General features: G+C 38.6%; 1 protein-coding gene across 1 annotated transcript in view; it reads right to left on the bottom strand.

The window, feature by feature from the left end:
* Positions 1-1,621: 1,621 nt before the first annotated feature.
* Positions 1,622-20,314, bottom strand: part of LOC125230823 (DNA-binding protein RFXANK) — a 28,315-nt gene continuing 9,622 nt past the window's right edge. Inside the window, exons 3-5 of the mRNA XM_048136052.1 lie at positions 3,685-3,814; positions 2,898-3,045; positions 1,622-1,831 (exon numbers count right to left, since the gene is read on the bottom strand). Of these exons, the coding sequence (XP_047992009.1) occupies positions 1,782-1,831; positions 2,898-3,045; positions 3,685-3,814 (328 nt within the window). The 3' untranslated portion in view covers positions 1,622-1,781. The remainder of the gene's footprint in view (positions 1,832-2,897; positions 3,046-3,684; positions 3,815-20,314) is intronic.

Here is a 20,314-nt window from a genome sequence, read left to right as displayed (position 1 = left end):
ACGAAAGTTGGTCCTTTGCTGCAATTTTCTTTAGTGAATGTTAAGTTTTCTCCCAAATTGCTTACGAAATCTGTTTGATATTACTAAAATATTATAAACTGAAAATGAATTTCAGAGGGAAAAATCACTACCATGGGTGGAACTTGAACTCACAGCTTCTGGATTGATACTCCAGGGCTCTACCAACAGCTACCAAAAGCTCATCCCCAGTCATCGATATACTATATGGATCAATGGTACTCCTAGCGACTACTACCGTGAAAATATTACGTCTTAAATAGTTACTGGAATTCCAAGACATATTGGAAATTCCACACATGGTAGTGATTTTTCCCCCTTAATTTTATTTTAGTCATGAGTTACAATATTTTAGTCATATCAAAAAAATTTCGACGATTTCGTAAGCATTTTGGGCGAAAACTTAACATTCATTAAAGAAAATTGCAGCAAAGGACCAACTTTCGTGACGGATCGCGCGAAAACTAGAAGTGCTAGAACCAAAGTGTTAATGAATGATTTGTAGTAAATTTATTAAGGATTACTTTGTTCCTACGCGCTTTTTCTGTATCTTCAACGTTTATGTCAGAAATCGAGAAAAACCGCATTTTCGGCACTTTAAGGGAGGGTAGAGGGGTGACGCAGAGGGGGGAGGAGTGGGGAGGGTTGATGAAAAATAACTTCTGTCTATAAGGTACATATTTTAATTAAAAAAAACCTTCCATTAATTATGCCGTAATTTTAGCTAATTTCCCCCTACTACAAGCTATAAAGGCCGATTTTTAAAGACCGTCACTATCGGATACAGCAAAAGCTGATAGAGGGCGGTTGTGTTTGTGTCTATTATCTACCCCATGTAAGCGAGGTTTTTTCGCTCTGCGTAGGCTGAACTTTTTTCTATTAGCTTTTACTGTTTCCGATGTGGGAACATCGCCTTGTGCTAGCTTACTGTGTCCAAGCTGTAAACTTGGTAGACTGATTTCTAAAAATCATTTAGCGACGCAGAATCGGCAATGGCTGATAGAAAGGGTCTGTATGTCTACGCAGTAAGAGCGACTTTTTTTAGCTTTTTGCGCAGATTTTTTTGTCGTCTTTTGCAGTTTTTGTGTCGTCAGATGTAGGGAAGCATGTCCTGCAAGTAATAGATTACTACAAATACGCATCGATTGTATAATTGTATATACATATGTAAATAATAGATCGTGCCCACCAAGTTTCGTAAATTTAGTCTCAAAACTTATGGCATCTATTGTTTCCTTTCTTATCATCTCTCTTTAGAACGGCAAGCTACGATAAGGCACATTTTGATACATTTTTTATCGTACTTCAATGTAAAAAATCACAATAATTATTAGAGTTAACACTTTTAAAAGGTGGTTGTAAATTATGTATATTATCTTTGTAAGGGTAAGAATAATGGTGCAATGTACATTTAGTTGTGTTTAGGACAAAAATGAGTGCATTTATTTATGTTATTGAATTCCAATCTAAACCATTTTCATAATTTTATACAAAACCTGACAATCCAAATAGAGACTGTTATAATTTTCCTTTTATTTTATTTATAACAGCGGCTTATTTTTGTAATATTCAAGACAAGACGTAATAAATAATATTTCGGATATAATTCAAAATCTTTTATTTCATAAAACATGATCTGTATATATAATGAAGTAAATAGATACATTATTTATGTTACAAACTAAATCCCTGTATTTCTTCATTCAACTGTTAAAGCAAATGAATTGTGTGGATATTCCAACATAACTTGGTCTGGTCTATCTTCACATCTTGCTGAGACAACCAATTAAAAAGTTTTCTATCACAGTTTGAGCTGAAACAAAAGAAACAATATCGTAAAACTGCTGCATAACAAATAGATTTGTGTCAAGAATTTTCGTTGCAGAATGTATTCTAAGAATCTCTATGGGGAACGAAAATCCACTATACTTATATGACCATGAACTTCACAGGATATAATTATGTTATGAGCCTATCTTGTGATCAATCTGTTGATCGACACAGAGTGAGGAACATGATGTTGCAACAAACGTCCAACGTAGCTCTGCCTCAGCAGAGGCGCGTCTGCATTAGACTAGTTTTGTGTCACGCGGGTTGACTGCGCAGAGCAATCCGCGCCGGACTAATATAAGATCTAGAACTCGGTCGTTTCGCGTATTTAAGTCGCGTAACATTTAAACCGGCTTTAACATTTACCCTACTAGCGCAATGTCTTGCTCCATGTGAGTACGCATTTTGAGTAGATAAAAGGTACCAAAGACAAAGCAACATACAGTTTACCGCGCCGCGGATGAGCAACTCATTGCAGGTGTAGGGGAAGTCGGCCGCGGCGTACATCAGGGCGGTGGAGCCGGACTTCGGATAAAGACACAGCAACATACCCAGTTCACTATTGTTAGTGGTGCTGAGTATGTAGGCGTCCTGGTCGTAGTCGTTGGTGAGCGTGAGGTCGGCGCCGCGGATGAGCAGCTCGTTGCAGGTGTAGGGGAACGAGGCGGCGTACATCAGGGCGGTGGAGCCGGACTGCGGATAAAGACAGCAACATACCCAGTTTACTATTGTTAGTGGTGCTGAGTGTGTAGGCGTCCTGGTCGTAGTCGTTGGTGAGCGTGAGGTCGGCGCCGCGGATGAGCAGCTCGTTGCAGGTGTAGGGGAACGGGGCGGCGTACATCAGGGCGGTGGAGCCGGACTGCGGATAAAGACAGCAACATACCCAGTTTACTATTGTTAGTGGTGCTGAGTGTGTAGGCGTCCTGGTCGTAGTCGTTGGTGAGCGTGAGGTCGGCGCCGCGGATGAGCAGCTCGTTGCAGGTGTAGGGGAACGAGGCGGCGTACATCAGGGCGGTGGAGCCGGACTGCGGATAAAGACAGCAACATACCCAGTTTACTATTGTTAGTGGTGCTGAGTGTGTAGGCGTCCTGGTCGTAGTCGTTGGTGAGCGTGAGGTCGGCGCCGCGGATGAGCAGCTCGTTGCAGGTGTAGGGGAAGTCGGCCGCGGCGGCGTACATCAGGGCGGTGGAGCCGGACTGCGAATAAAGGCAATGAATAAATGAACTAGACAAATAATTCGTTCAAAAGTAAAATATGTAATTATGTACCTACTGAGAGCTCTCAGGAGGTCTACCTTTTTATTTGACGATCTTCACCCTGTTCCCTATCCATGTCAAATAACCTAGTTTGGTAGGTTATTTGCTGCACCCAATAGGATAGTTTATGTAAGTCCACCAATAATTAAGTTTTTCGTGTAACTTTACTCTTTCAACTCCTGGTGGTATGACCTAGGAGCCCCAATATTATTTTATTTATTCATTAGTACAGAAGCCAATTTGCAATTAAAGAATTTCAAAACTAGATTAAAGCAATCATCACTAATGTTTTAGAGAAAGACAACATTTTCTGAACTGTAACTTTCAGTTAAGGACGTTAAGGTGCACCGAGGCAATGTCGACTAATTGTAATATGTATTTTCCATGTTTTAAATTATTAACTAACTAGTTAATAATTTAAAACAAACAAACACATATGGCAAACATACATGGATACATATGGCAAGTTTGCCATCCATGTAGGCTCTCGGCACATTTCCACGATTCTTCACGATTAGTTGAAGATTTCCCCCAGTCGAAATTGCTCCAGTGCACCTTACTAGATTTTCAAATACTTACATCATCTTGAACATCAGCATCTGCGCCCTCATTCAAGAGAAACTTGGCGATTTCATGGTGTCCCCCCGCAGCAGCCAGGTGTAGTGCTGTCTCCCCTTCGGGCCCTCGCATGTTAACATTGGCTCCGCTCCTGTCATATATTTCAAATTGTTAAATAATCTTCTTAGGTCATTTATTCATTTTAAATCGCAAATGAAATACAATATAAAAAAATGAATTAAAACTAAACCCAGAAATAATTGTCATTGATCATTGTCATTTAGTATAAGAGGATCGAGTATTATAGAGTTACTGTCAAAGTAAAATGTGTAATCACAGTGCATAGACACAAGCTTAAAACTTTTGAACCTCAGTTTTGACAATTTGGCCCATATTCTAAGCTTGTCGTTTTAAAATGTCAAATATTAATATTAGCGCCATCTAGCTGAGCGTACCCCAAAGGTGTAATGCCATCTAGGCCACCATACCTTTTTCTGTATGGTACTGAGGTACGTTTTTTTCTTACTTTATCTGTCTATACGGAGTTATATATGTCTTTGGTTATACATATATCCTAGCTATGCCATAAATTATTTCTATACAAATACATTTATCTTGTAGTCAAAATGGTAATAACCGGCAAATGTGTTATGTGCCCCTCATCCATACTAATATTATAAATGGGAAAGTGTGTGTGTCTGTTTGTTTGTCCGTCTCTCACGGCAAAACGGAGCGACAAATTGACGTGATTTTTTAAGTGAGATTGTCTCTTTCTAACGCGAGCGAAGCCGCGGGCAAAAGCCTACTGGCTTCATATATATCATCATCATCATAGTAATAACATATGGCAAGAAAGAAATTAGGACATTTTACTAGCTGTCACATGTCTACTAATGAAATATGTACCTAAAATAAACTGAATTAACTGCAAGGTCAAAATTTTAGTGTTATAAATTTGAACAGAAAGAAAACTCAAAAGTAAGCGATATCTATTGGAGACCAATGGATTAAGGATGAAACAGAGAGAAACCAACTGAGATTGAGAATAGAATAGAAATTTATTCAGCCAACACAGAGGCTAAACAATACCGGGCCAAGAATAGAGCCTTGTGGCACTCCAGATACTGAGAGCAGGTCCGACGATACGTTATAACCTGTATAGGAATATTTTTGATGGTGGTTTAACTTTTATATTCTGTTGACAAGTAATAAAAGCATGACTGCTGAGGTCAGGGATGTAATTTACGGACACATTTGATATCGATTTGTTGCAGCAGATAACATCAATGAGAATTTCACTGCGTTCTGTAAAGTGCGTCGGCTCGGTTACGTACTGTGATAAGTGCATATAGTTTAAAAAGTTGGTAGTTTCCTTCTATTGGACTCATGTTGGTTCAAAACATTAATATTATACACCTAACAGAATCCTACACCGGGGCAAACAACGCAACGGAGCCACGCTGTGACGTGATCGCACAAATGAATTAATTAATATTCTTTTTGTTTTGTTCTCTTTTTTTGTATTTTTCTCTCTTTGTTTTTGTTATCTAAGTTTCGTGACGCATTGGTTATACTGTAAGGTCATGTAAACATGTTTTTTAATAAACAAATAAATAAATAAATAATATAATCGAACATGGCAAAAGTGGTTAAAGAATCAGTAAGTGCATCCAGGAATGTGTCAACTTTAAACCAGAGACGACACGCAGTTCCTACAGCCAGTCTAAGACCACCGATATTGAGACTTAGCCACATCTGTTCAACTAATGGCGCTTCGGGGTGCTGCAGCCGCCGCGCAGTGAGGCCGCGCCGCAGGTAACGCCGTGTCTTGCGTGGGGACGGTCGCGCGACCGTTGCCGTCGCGTCTCATCGCATCGTCTACTTCCATATCGATAAGGTTTGATTTCGTATGCGTCGCATCGCCGTCGCGCGACTGTCGCCCACGCAAGCCACGGCGTAAGCTGTAAGCACATGCAGACGAAGCCGCGCGCGCGCAGCCGGTAGTCCGGCGGCGCGGGCGCATGGGCCTCTTACCCGGCTTTCAACAATTTCAACCATGTCTCGCTTATGGCCATTATATCTATACTCTGTCAAACAAGTCTGTCAAAGATTTTTATTTGTTCAACATAGGTAAGTTACAAGAAAACTATATGCATCCTTTTCTTTATGGTGCTAGAGAGAAGGATACCTATAGTTTTCTGTTCTTATTTACTGACAGAATTTTATGACAGAGTATAAAGCCTGACCAGAAATATACACGGTGTAACATGAGGGAGCCGAAAGATTTTAACTACGCATTTCGGAGACCGAAATAAAGATAAAATGTTATATGACGTCAAGCAAATTTCAACAAAAAAAAATTTTTCTAAAAAAATGCTTTTTTGCAACTAGGTAGTTAATTTTTGACATCTTTCAACAAGGGTAGTTATATTATGTCCGATAACGGCATCATCGGAGAAATAATAAGTTATAGTCAAAATTTGTTTTCAGTACAGATGGTGTTTTTTTACGCACTATTGCGAGAAGTGGTTCATTATATGCCAGGTCGAAACTTCGGAGGCTCATCTGTACTGAAAAACGTCGTAAGATACACGTGCGAAAAGGAAATTCGTAACTCGTGTCGATTTAAAACACTCCCTTCGGTCGTGTTTTAATTTATCGCCACTCGTTTCGAACTTCCTTTTTTACGCACTTGTATCGTAATGTACTATTTTGCAACTAGTTAATTTTTGACATCTTTCAACGAGGATAGTTATATTATGTCTAATAATTAATTCCTCTGAGAAATAATAAGTAATAGTCAAAATTTGTTTTTTATCATGCAGAAACGTCTGCGAGCGATATTACATAATTAACATACATACCTACATAGTAATAGTCATTTTTTTTTAATGCTTATAACTCTGATAGTAGGCGAAATCCAGAAAAGTTTACATGACATTTTACTCTTCTAATCATGAGAAACACGCTGTTAAAATTATTCGGTTTCCACATGTTACACCGTGTATGACTACCTACTGTCAGGAGGGCGCTGTTATTCTGATGTATGGGGTGACAGTTCAATTTAGTATGAAGAAAATAGTTCTCATTAAATTCCGCAACATGGCGCGTGGTCATATACTTCTGGTCAGGCTTTACATTATAGCGTACCGTGGCCAACAAGAAAGTTTGTTTAAGAATCCAAGGGTCAGTTTTATATTTTTAATAAATTCATATAAATTGTATTGGAACATTTTTTCAAAGTTGTCCACCCCGCTTTTTTTGGAACATGGGTATTTTTTACGCGATTAATACTCAGAATCGCGAGCTGATAGAAGAAAAAATGTCCCAAGATTTCCATACATTTTTTCGAACCTTCCATTCCGTTACCGCCATACAAAATGTATGAAAAAATGGTAACGGTATGGGAATAAAATCTTGGGACACTTTTTTTCTTCTATTAGAATTGAAAAAGCTCGCGATTCTGAGTGGAAACCACATAAAAAAATCCAAATCCAAAAAAAAGTGGGGGGGGGGGTTTGAAAAAAAGATTGCCCGTATAATAAAAGAGATTATTATTTCACAATATTTCACAACAGTCTAAAATATTAAAAATAAAACCAGTCAAGTGCGAGTCGGACTCGCTCACCGAGGGTTCCGAACAATCTTTCAATAGTTGAATCATCAAAATGTTATTCATAGAACTCTACAGACTTGACCAAATCCCTCAAGACTCAATTTCCTACATAACAAGTAATATTTTAATATACAATTTTATTGTTAGACAACGTCCAAATAAAATCAAGACTATTCGACTTTAATAGTTCAATAGTAAAGACGCTCCTAAACCGACCTCATTATATTAGGAAAAACGCGATGTAGGAAATTGATCGTTCAACGTACAGCGACATCTATAGGCAAATTGAGTAAACTAATGCGCGCGAGCTAGTATGGAAGATGATTTTTATAGGATAATTGTTTATTGCGTGAACGGATTTTAACCATTTTTCCTCTATTTGAAAGCAGATAATTTTATTGTTAATTTGTTAAAAAAATACAGGTACAATAAACACCCGCGAGGGTGTTGAAATTGAAAATGTAAATCTGAAAAGTTTTTTATAAATTAAAAAAAGAATTTTCAAGATACGTGTAGGTACAATTTTATTTTTCTTGTAATATTCATTAAGCTACTGTTACACATGCTCTAAAATAGTATGCTAAAAAGCGTGCTATTGAGTATGCTCAATATGAGCATGCTCACGAGCAGTTTACATTTGCTATGAATAAGCAGGCTAGTTTTGAGTATGCTTTCGAATAAGCATGCTCAAAGCAAACACTCCAATACACATGTCATTCGCTAGCGTGCTCTTTGCTAGTTCTAACATGGAAAACGAAGAAATCCGTATGGAACTGAACAAGATAATAATTTTGCTGAATGAATGCTGTATTTTGTTTTTACATTGCGGTATACGCGGATTCCATAGGCATTCATGGTTACGGTATAACGTAGTGTTTTACCGTCGCCCCAACGTGACATAGCGAAAGGAAGCAGGCGCACCCGCTATGACCAACTAATCGATACTAGCATCAAATACCATATAAACAATACGTGCAGATTGTGACGTTTCCCATACAATGAAGCGGCAACGATTTAGTAGCGCCATCTAGCGGTATGAGTTGATCAAAGTAGTTTGTCAGTATATTGCCCTGCTAAGCCGAGTGGAGCTATCTCAAAACCAAATGATTTTGAAAGTTATATCCCATAACCTAGCTATGGATTTTCATTTGAAATAGCGCTTTTCAGCTTAGAAAGGCAGTATAGGCGTAGTACGTATAAAAACACACAAAATGCGATTACTAAACGTCTTGATCTACTTTAACATTTTTAGATGGAATAAAACCAAGAAATAAGAGTCTGTGACTTTTGTTTAATTTAAACTGTATGAACTAAACTATTTTGATCAACTCATGCCGCCAGAGGCGCTAGTAACGTGTGTTGCCAGCTTTGGCAGTTTTGGCACCAAGCTGCACGCATGAACTCGTAGAATTTACATAGTATTTGCTAGCATGCTTAAAAAGCAAACCTGTTCACACGCGCTCAAAAGCACGCCCCCCTCCACCCGCGCTGCAGGTAGCACGCTCAAAAATCAAAGGGTCGTTGATTTTTGAGCATACTTGAAAATCGCATGCCCATTATTAGCAATGTTTCGACACACATGCTACTAGGTAGCAATTGCTCAATAGTGGCATGCTTTCGTGCTAGTAATGAGCATGTGTAACAGTAGCTTTATAATAGCCATGTTTGGTGAAATTTTCATAAATGTATGTTGGTAAACTTCGGAGATAAGGGGCGGGAAACATTTTTTTTTCTACAACCAAAAAATTATAAAAAATCATTTTGATATGCACAGTTTGAGCTATTTCTAAAGATACCCCACTTGACCTAGTTACTTGAAATTTAAGCGCCGACGCGACGTTGCGGCGCCTCTCGAACGTCGACGTCGCAGTGGCGTCCGCGCGGCGTCGACGCCGCGCCAACGCCGCGCCCACGCAGCGCCTCCGCGATGCCAGCGGCGACCAACGTCCAGCTAGGGCTTCCAATACCGGGATCCCAGTATCTCGGGATTTTTGGGGTAGATTTCAAAACCGATATTTAATTTTGTAATACCAGAATCCCGGTATTTTTTGTAACTAACAAATTATGGCAAATAAACGTAAACTACTCATCAAAAACCTTAAATTTCTGCATCATGACGGTCGCAAGACGCGTAAATATTGCTTTTTGCTCTCGTTTCTTCGACACATTCTCTGTTTAGTGTTTTTACTTGGGAATCGTAAGTGTGACAGGGAAGCAATACGTCAAACGTAGTTGATACAACACAGGCCACAGACCCTCTGTAAACAAGTCGCCTTGATGCACCTACATTATAGAAATATCTTTTCAAAAAATTGGTTAAGGCATACGAACTATCGTACTTATAAGCTACTTTTGGTTTACTGCCACTGACGTCGAGGAGGCGCGGCGCTAACGCGGCGTCGACGCCGCGCGGACGTCACTGCGACGTCGACGTTCGAGAGGCGCCGCAACGTCGCGTCGGCGCTGCGGAAGCGCGGCGTCGACGCCGCGCGGGCGTTGGAGAGGCGACGACGTTCGCGAGACGCTAGATGTGGGGGGGACCCTTATAGTTTGCCTCCCTTTCATTTTGACCATTTTCTGTAATTGGGTGAATCAACTTTTTCTTGCTTTTTGCAAGAATTGCCCATACTTATTGTTAGCTCTACTTTTGTGAGTTTTAACCTGGCCATCGTGAACAAAGATCCTTATTTTAATTTTACATTAAGGGAATAATTTAAAAAAAAACATTTACAATTAAATCTATATGTGACCCAGTGGAAGAGATACTGTTTTCATACAAAAGTGAGGGACAGCTATGTCCACTGGGTCACTGCTCGAAATAAAGTAATAAAATAGCAAATCCTATAAAAACATGATGTATTGCATAGCTTGTATATCTGTTTTTAATATAATAAGTATAGACTAATTACACTAAATACAAATTAAATTTTCTGACCCCATGTAGTCGAAGTATGCGTAATTTTGCTGGCAAAGAAAAGTTGATTCACCCAATTAATATTCATAAATTAAAAAAAAAACCTTTCAATTTGTAGAGGTTAACAATGTTCATAATTATTCCAAATTTCAAAGCGGTAGCATAAGTAGTTCTCGAGATATTTAATAATGTGACAAACAGACAGACTGACAGAGCGGCGCCATAAGGGTTCCTCTTGTACCTTTTTGGTACAGAACACTAAAAATAATTCTAGGTGCGCGCCGCTGTATGTCTATGTATATTATCATAGAGGAATGAGTAAGGAAAAAGTTGTAACTAACCCATTAAATAGCGTAAATTATCAGAACCACTACTAGACATTAGCAGTGAACACACACACAGCCACCCAGACAGATGTGGTGAGACATTAGACTCTAGGTAGACAAGAAGCGATGTCTAGGCTTGCTATTCTATGTTCATGTCAACGTCAGAGAATGTTTAACTTGCATATTTTGGCATTATAAATATAAATAAAAATAATAAAATAAATAAATATTTTTTCCGGTGACGCTAGCGTATGAACGCTGAGCGGTGGGGCGGCGATTGCGACACTTTTTACAGCGTCAACAGGTAATCGAACTGACTTGACACGTGTGTCAGGTCGCGAGTCACGTTCCAAATTTGAAGCGGCCGGCTGAGTTGGGACATTACGCAAACATGCTATTTCGTTGCGTAAATCAACAATGGTAATAAGGCTTCAAATTTGCTACTCATTTCGGCAAAACTTGTTTTAAGGACCTCGATTTCCTTAACAGGGTGTCCACTACTAAACCCAAAAAAAATCCCTGGCTTTTCCCTGACTTTCCATGACCATTTAATAAAATTTCCCTGACCAAATTTTCATTCTATGATGACATTTTTAGCACTTTTGCTCAGGGTTGTCGGTTTTTAGTCTTGAAAAAAAAAACCTGAAAAAAGCATTTTTTTTTTTAAACGGAACCGTTATAGGTTCACTCGTGCGTCTGTCTGTCCGTCTGTCACACGAGTTTTTTTTCTAGAATATGTTTGTTTTTTCACGTACGTAAAGTACGAAATAGAACCGTTTTTCCCCCGAAGGGTAAAAAACGGATATTTAGGTTCCTGCCGAAGCTTGAACCACTAATGAGATTAACACCTTCATAACTCGGCCCTAATCGAGTGAATTCCTCGACTAGTAGCGCCATCTGGCGCGCCAGTCAAGTACTAGTGTCGCCCGGTTACCAGCGCTCGGCTACTTTTTCCTCAGTACCTTTAGCCGGCAAGGCCCTTAAGGGTGGTTCAAGCTTCGGCAGGAACCTAAATATCCGTTTTTTACCCTTCGGGGGAAAAACGGTTCTATTTAGGTGTCCGTGCCTTCGCTTGAACCACTAATGAGACGTGTTTAAACCTCTGCCGGCGCTGGTTAGGGCGTACTGTGACTGATATACTTTATTTATACAGAAATGTCATAATAAGAAATAGGAAGGTATACAAAGGGATGTTTCAAAATTTAGCCACTAAGGTTTCATGAGTTGAAACTAACTCCACACAGCACAGCACAGTTATCCATTATGACTCTATGATGGTGGTGAATCACTTAATTTATGTATAACATAAAACCGACAGGAAGCCAGTAGTTAATAGATCGGTATTACAATATTTACGGAAATAAAACCTGTTATTTCAATAACATTTTTGTGAGAAAATATCTGTAGCAACCCAAATTCTGAAGAACTTCCCCTTCATCAATGGGTGTTACATCAACGTCGGCAAAATTTGTCTCACGTTTCCCTTACAACAGTCCCTAGTCAGAACAAGTTCATATACATGTTTTTTGTCTTATAAATTCACCAAGATACTAGTCTTCTTCTGCTTAAGATAACTATAATTATATCATGTAACTATAATACACAATTATATCATAGCACTGCCATGAGCATTATGACATTATGTTGAAATTTTTATTTTTAATGTAAATTGATTACTGTACCATAAGTAATGCGCCTATATGTATCTCCGAATATGCACATATTATTGTTAGCATACTGAGTAATAAGCAATATTGACATAGCTTAAACATTGTCTTACATAGCCCACTGCCAAATGTCAACATTTCCCATTGCATAATGTATTATGAATTCTGTATATGAAATATACATTTGTCAAAACAATTGAAATGGACGCTTGAGTTGGAAGAAATTGCACGCTATCATATGTTAATTTGTAATGTATACCCACATCACGATAATGTATGCGTTACTGCTGGACTGGTAGCAAAACTGCAAATAAGATGATAATACATTTTCGGCTTCTGACTGAGTTGACAATACCATGGCCATGATTAGCTAACGATCCATATAATAAAAGGTAAGCTCCTACTCAAAGTCTTAACGAGAACGGAAACTATGCAAATTTTTCCTATTAAATTAAAATGGGTCAACTGAGCAAAAAGCTTTGGGATACAAGCGATTGAAACGAAACAATGATCTAATGAGTCACACATACTTAGGCGAAGATCAAATGAAGGCAATCATTTCTAATTAAATTGACTTTGATACTTCCATGAATATACATGAATGTTAATGCGGGAATCCTCTCTACACTGTACGCGTCAACTTTATTTAGTCTTTTACTATGTCTAGCTAGTATGCTTTTTTCGATATTTGAAATATTTAATTTGTGTTTGAATAATTATATGTGACGCATATATTTTTAGGCTTATCATTTTTATGACTTATGTGCTGACTAGCCGAATTTATAAAGGCAAAATTGTACGATTCGTGAGCTAGTAATTCTAAAACATTACGACTTATGGCTCTTTAGTCCATTTCGATATTCTAATAAGAATGTAAGACGACAGATAAATCTTCAAATAAGGGTTAATGTCGTTAATGATGTACGTTTACCCATTTATAATTAAAATTCAGTCATCAGCTTAAGATAAGAAATAGTTTTCTTTTCGGAACTTTCGTAATTTATCACCAAATTGCAAATCAATATACTCTATATTGTTCTTTTGTGCGAATAATATAAATGTCTCACGTTCTTTATAAACTGATGTATACACATAAACATACGGGTTAATATTTACTGTATTCTTGCTTATTTCCCAAACTCCATATGCAGCGGGACTTCCCATAAACAAGATGCAACTGTTATGTAGGGTAATACCTGATTGTACAATTATACCGAGATAACAATTATTTATTTATCGTATGGCATATAATTAGAATTTTCTTAAAAGTCGTACGTGCGCACGGCTGTAGCATGTAGCGCCACGGACGATGATGGTATTTACACTTGCCTATCATTAGAGACCAATAGGTCAAAATATCGTAGCTATAAGTACTGCGTACCTTAAGCGCTAAGCTTTCATTTTTCATTTAGGTTTCAAGACCTTACTTCTGATAAATATAGTTCATCAATATCTATTTAAACGGCAATAATTTTAAGTTTTCTGTTACCACTAGAAACCCATTTTGCCTAGAATCTGCGCTCCCTTTTATGAGTGTCCTAACATTCTTGTATGTCAGGTATATTATGAGTCCGAAGTCTTCTAAATTAAGTCATAAGCACAGTAATGTTATAAACATCATATTTCTAGTTCCTTATACTAAATTCAATTGGGACTGGGACTCATCCTCTGACCTTATGAACCGTTTTTGAATAAGTTGTGGCGTCTCCTCTGTTACTGACAAATATATAAATGGCGCTTAGTAAGCAACTGCGGAAATGTGTATCGATCCTACAACGCGCTAATTGAGTTCCAAAAGTTAATTGTAAATATACAACTTCTGTTAATCTCTCTAGGCCCCAGAAACCTATTCACAAAACATTTGTCAAATGAAATAAACGGGAATTTTCTGTTAAGGTGCGTTTAAACGGCGCGCGATAACGCGAGCCGAGCCTGGCTCGACTCGTGATCCGGCACGCCACGCGCCGTTTAAACAGCTACGCTCGGCGCGGCTCGGCTCGGCTCGTCAAAGTTCGCGCGATCCATCACTTGTCGGTTTTTTCGACACGGATCAAAGGCGCGCGCGCCATCTTCGGCTCGGCTCGTGTTAATACGCGCCGTCTAAACAGATGGTACAAAGCGCGCGACAACGGAAGTCGAGTTTTAAGTTTTTTATCGGCGTTTTTATGTGTTCGAATTATGGAGTGGAGCAATGATATGATTCAAAGCTTTATTGAATTATAGTACTGAGTTGGACAAAATTCTTCATACACCGACATAAAAAATAAACTTTCTATCATAATTTCTCTACCCTTAAACTTAACATCACAGCTGCATGCTGCAGCCTACCGCTTGCTGACCCGCTCGTTCTGCCGCTCGACACCAAGTCACCGCCTCTTCTAAACCTAACGACGTTTTCGCCAGCAGCTTTTCCCTCATTTGTACGTCTTTTAAACCACGTATAAGTTGCGTTAATATTAGGCTATTTTTCAAACTGTCAAAACTACAATTTTTGCTTTTCACTTTTAACACCCCTAAAAACTTATCAAAAGTCATGTCATTTCGATACGTCTCAAAAAACATATGTCTTTCATAATTGACGTTTTTTAGAGGATCACAATAATCACTAAATTTTTTGCACAAAACGTCATAACTAGATTTTTCCGATTCGGCAACATCTAACTCCTCATAGATTTCCCGGCCATATTTTCCTATGACATGCATAAATAATGCGCATTTCTCTGCGTCGGTAACCGATGCCTTGTCTGAGGCAATCAAGAAATAGTCAAACGACATTTTCCATTCACGCCAATTGGTAGCCATATTGCCTTCCTGTTGCAACGGCGCTGGCTGCTGAATTGCCGCGTACACGCCGACCTTTTTGTCACCCTTTCTTATATACTTTACTTGACGTTAGTCTCGCAAACAATAAATACATAATATAATCACTTTTATGCACCAAAACACACTTTAAAACCACACCTGACACCATGTAGTATGGAGCGAGATGTAAATCAAACAGCTGATGGCGTATGACTGGTTTATTAACTATCGTGCATTTACCCAAGTACCCACATTATGTTTATAAGTATACCCACTACAGTTGTGTTGAAAACTTATGGCTAATTTCATGGCGTACAACATACAGACAACAATATATCAATGATTGTACAATTATTGTTTTACATGGGTATAAATATAAATATTAGTACTTTTGGCTCTGGACAAATTTGATCATACAGTAATTAAAATACGAATGAAATGCAATGTATTAGTGTGTATGGCTTTCATCTGCTTTAGATATAGCTGCTTGTCTCGGAGGAACATTTTCAGGTACAAACTGAAGGTATTTATCTAACCCAAGCTTTTTCCTGTGTGCCTACTAAAGTAGGCAAAGTGGGTATAATTCAGAATAACATTTGATATTTTCTTTGTTTTTCCAAAAACTTCCTTAAATTTTGGCTAGGATTGATAACATGAGACTATGTCAGCCATTGAAGCTACTTAATCCTATGAATCACAACGAACTAGGGATCCATCAATCCAGCTGGATCCAGCGCATTTTCCGGTCTGCTGGATCCAGCAGCCAGCGCTGGATCCAGCGCTGCGGATCCGCAAATAAAAAAAATTGCAATAAAATGCGTAATTAACTTATTTTACGTCAAAATAAAAATACAAAATACAAAATCATTTATTCAGCAAATAGGCCACGGGGGCACTTTTACATGTCAACATTACAGAGTATTCATTAAAGTTAAACAAATGAAATTAATAGAAATATTAACTAAAAATATTAATCATAAGCAAAGTAGCTATTGGGACCGTGCGCGACGACACGCCACGTGACAGGTGACCATTATGGACAATATTGTCGCCGCTGTTAAGCGAGAAGTAAGTAAAAATTGTGAAAAAATTAATGAAATCTTGTGTTATTTTACTATATTAGACAATTTTGGACGACGGTGGTTACAACATTATCGCCAATAACATTAAAATTGTTGTTTTCAGTGAGAAATTAACAAACTGGTGACTAAAACGGGGTTTCGTGCCATCGCTCACGAAATCATTTTCCAACCTAAGACGATGAATAAAGACAAGAAATTGGTGCTAGCTGGGCATTTTCTAGAGATTGAAGACTTTTTACACCATTTGTACCTATGTGCAATAAAGTATAAATAAATCATTGGCTTTTGAAATAGTTGATCAGTTCACTGCTATCCTGTCATTTTCATAGGCTAACTACTTATAGGTATTATATAAGTATCATTGCAGGGTACAGGGTTTATTGTAAAATAAAAACAAACTAGCTATAATAACGTTTAATTATAATATACATTACATAAACTTGTTTCATTTACTTGAAAATATTGGAGGTTTACCAGATATCACATCAAATACAATCATGAATGCGATGAAATAAGTTCTCAGGAATTTTATTTAAAATGTGATAAGCCTTCAGTGGATGGACTGCTTCTGCTTCTATTGTTCTCGTGCTCCTTCTTCCCATTGAAACCTCGATATTTACGCATTTTCGTCAATCCGTTTCGATTTGTAAACAGGAGCACAGATGAGGAAACAAATAAAATTATTTCCGAACATAACTGGGATTGGCTTCCACGTCGGCTTTTCTATCTCCAATAAAATTTGCACTATAAATTCACCGTAAATTCAATTCAATACTTGTATCAAATGATTACGCACTTTAAGTAAAACTTTAGAGATTGGACGACACTTTTCTTCTTACGGCAACTATTCACTTAAACGGTGGTTTCGTTTCCACCACGGTCTTGGAAATAGCTAGAATTTAGTCGCTACTTTTCTTGGAGTTATTACAATTCGCCATAACAAATTTTACTGGGCCCGTATTAAATTTATCTCAAAAACGACATGAAAATGTTTACTGCAATATGGATTTGACAGCGCAAGTCAGCGACTAAGATGTCAATTTTGGCCGTAGTGAGCGCTGTGATCGTTTTAGCTACCCCCTCCACCCGCTTTGCACCCTGCCAATACACTGATATAGAATTAGAGATGTATAAAGTCTCTAAATGTCATATTATTACTAACTATAATCAATACATAAAGGCGTTTTTGTTTATTCATATTGCAGAACAGACAAGCGGACGGCGCTTCAACAGCGCGATGTGCCGCCACGCCGCGCGAGCAGGCTCGCGTTCGTATCTACACGGACGGCTCGGCTCGCGTAGGATCGTGCTACCTCGCGCCGTGTAAACGCACAGGCTCGCGTTCGTATTGAGCCGAGCCGCATCTACACGGACGGCTCGGCTCGCGTAAGATCGTGCTAACACGCGCCGTTTAAACGCACCTTTAGTAATACCGCAGTAGCGGGCGATCATTTTAGGATGCGAGCGCCTCTTTATTTGTAAGAGGAAACTGTGGTCTAAAATCGAAAGAGATTCATCCTTCAATTTCCGTTTAATTTATTATTTCAGAAACAGGCCTCCACATTCAGTGACTACTTTTCAACATTTTATCCATAAGAGTGCCTTAGCAAATTGTGAAAATCGGCTTCTCTCGGAAAATGTATTGCCCTATTGGTTTTAATGAGCTTAAAGTGTTTTCGATATATCATACACATACAACAAATAAGCACTTTGAATACAATTTACCTACATGGTTTCTTGCTTTGTTTTGTGTAGTTGTTTAAGTTTAGGACCAACTTCATTTACTTCGGTCAAGAGATGTAAACCATAGTTCTTCGCTGTAAAGCTTTCGCTTTAGCTTCGCTGTAGTTTGAGATTATTGTTCGGTCGTCTCTTTAATCTAATTCGTTAGTTATTTATAGAAACATAGGATTCGTAACATTACGCCATCGAACTGGGCAACCGACAAATCCTTTTACGACGAGAGTCCGTCCTGAGTAACAATGCAACAAGGCATACTAAAATGCTACTGTACTAAATAACATATCCTTTAAGTCATTTTGCCAAACTATCCACAAAATATCGTACATATTTGGGAGTCAGATTTCCGGTACGAGTTTGTTGTCTTTGTAATTAACCTCTTCAAGGATTGTCTGTAACCTTGGTCTAGCTAACGTTAGTAATAATGCATGATTGAGTATTCTAACCGTTGGTCGATTAACGGCAGTTTGAGGTCAATTTGTAGTACATATATGTATATATCGTACTTAGAAAACTTTCCGAGCTGTAGCTTTTTATTTCTAAATGAATTGGTTTTTGATTTTTTGATTTTGATTTTGATCTGGAACATTATCCGCCATTAATCCGACTGGATGTTTCAGCCAGACAGCTATAAGTTTGCTGAAATACAGACGAATATCCAGGTTTCACAGAGTAATGAGCCTAGTACAAGAATTTTCCTTTGCGGTAAGTTATTTTGTAGCTAATAGTCAACATTTGCTAAGTACCTGAGTGGTTCTTCTGCATTTCTAAAGGCCGTATCAAGACCCAAGACCATGCGTCAATTATTGACGCCCGTGAGTTGATGAGACTAGAGCTCTAATCGTTCATTTAAAAGAATCTGCACTCTAGGAATAGCGTAAAACAGTGGCATAAATTAATGGATTTTTTTTTTTTTCCCCATTGGTATCATCGCCGCCCCCTCTCCCTTTCTGATTGGGCAAGAAGGGCTTTGTAATATAGTAGTAGTAGTAGTAAAACACTTTATTGTACCAGAAAATAATACAACACACAGGAAAAAGAGCTTATTATAAGTACAAAGGCGAACTTATCCCTTTAAGGGATCTCTTCCAGTTAACCTTTGAGCAATTGAGGGAGAATTGGAGATGGTAGGCATACAGTACAAACGGCGCAGGAAACGGATTCTAGGTAATAATAAATTATAACTTACACTAACATGCAATATATACGAATAAATACATAATATACAACTATACAAATAGCAAATGACATAAATATATAATATATAAATTAAATATATATTTACATAATAAAAGCTACAACTACAAAACCGCATACATCCAATACCTTAGTCTTCATCAGAGAGCCAAAGCTTTTTTAGATTAGCCTTCAGCGACGCGACCGACTGACACTGTCGAAGAGATAAAGGCAAGGAGTTCCACAATTTAACTGCGTAGATTGTAAACGATTTATTATAGGACCTATGTTGGTGGGGCGGGATACTCAAAGTGAGATTCACACTGGAACGGAGCCGGTGCCCGCTACCGTCAGCCAAGTATTTAAATCGTTCTGAAAGATAGGGAGGGGAAGTAGGAGAAAATAAAACATTATACAGGAGAGAAACCACGTGCATGTCTCTACGGCGACGGATGGGCAGCCACTCCAGCTGGGAGCGGAAATGAGAGATGTGGTCAAATTTTCTTAAATTAAAAATGTATCTGATGCACACATTTTGCAAACGTTCGAGCTTGTCAAGTAGCTCCTCGGTAAGGTCCAAAAATGCGATATCCGCATAATCCAGAAGTGGAATCAAAAGCGACTGCGCAAGGACAACCTTTGTACGGAACGGAAGGAAGCTTTGGAGACGTCGAAGCGAGTGAAGAGAGGCAAAGAGTCGCCTGCTAATTTCAGTCACATGGGGTGCCCACGAGAGAGTCTGATCAATGACAATGCCTAAGTTCCTGACGGTAGAAGAGAAAGGAATGAGTGTTCCATCGAAGAAAATTTCAGGCACTGTCATTTCAGACAACTTGGAGATGAAATGAGGACTCCCAATCAAAATCGCTTGCGACTTCTTCGCATTAACCATAAGGCCAAAAGAAGCTGCCCAAGAACAAATAGAGTCGAGATCCCGGTTGATTCGGCTTATTAAAAAATCTAAATTGTCTATGCTTGCCGCTGAGTAGATTTGCAGGTCATCTGCATAGAGATGATAAGACGAAGCAAGAGACTTCGTGATCCCATCGATAAACAACGAAAAAAGTAAAGGAGATAGCACAGCGCCCTGCGGCACTCCCGCTGACAGATCGCACCAGGAGGAGACTGTGTCATCGACCATGACCCGTTGGCGTCTTCCAAGTAGATAGTCACGAAACCAAGAAAGAGTTAAAGGAGATAGGTTATAATTACGAAGAATAGCCAGAAGAATATCAAAATCCACGGAGTTAAAGGCACTGCTGAAATCTAGGAGAACCAGAGCTGTAACCTCTTTGTTTTCTATGTTGAGGCGGAAGTCGTCAGTAACC

Source organism: Leguminivora glycinivorella, chromosome 11, assembly GCF_023078275.1.
Source record: "Leguminivora glycinivorella isolate SPB_JAAS2020 chromosome 11, LegGlyc_1.1, whole genome shotgun sequence".
NCBI classification, from domain to species: domain Eukaryota; kingdom Metazoa; phylum Arthropoda; class Insecta; order Lepidoptera; family Tortricidae; genus Leguminivora; species Leguminivora glycinivorella.
This window is presented reverse-complemented; position numbering and strand designations above follow the sequence as displayed.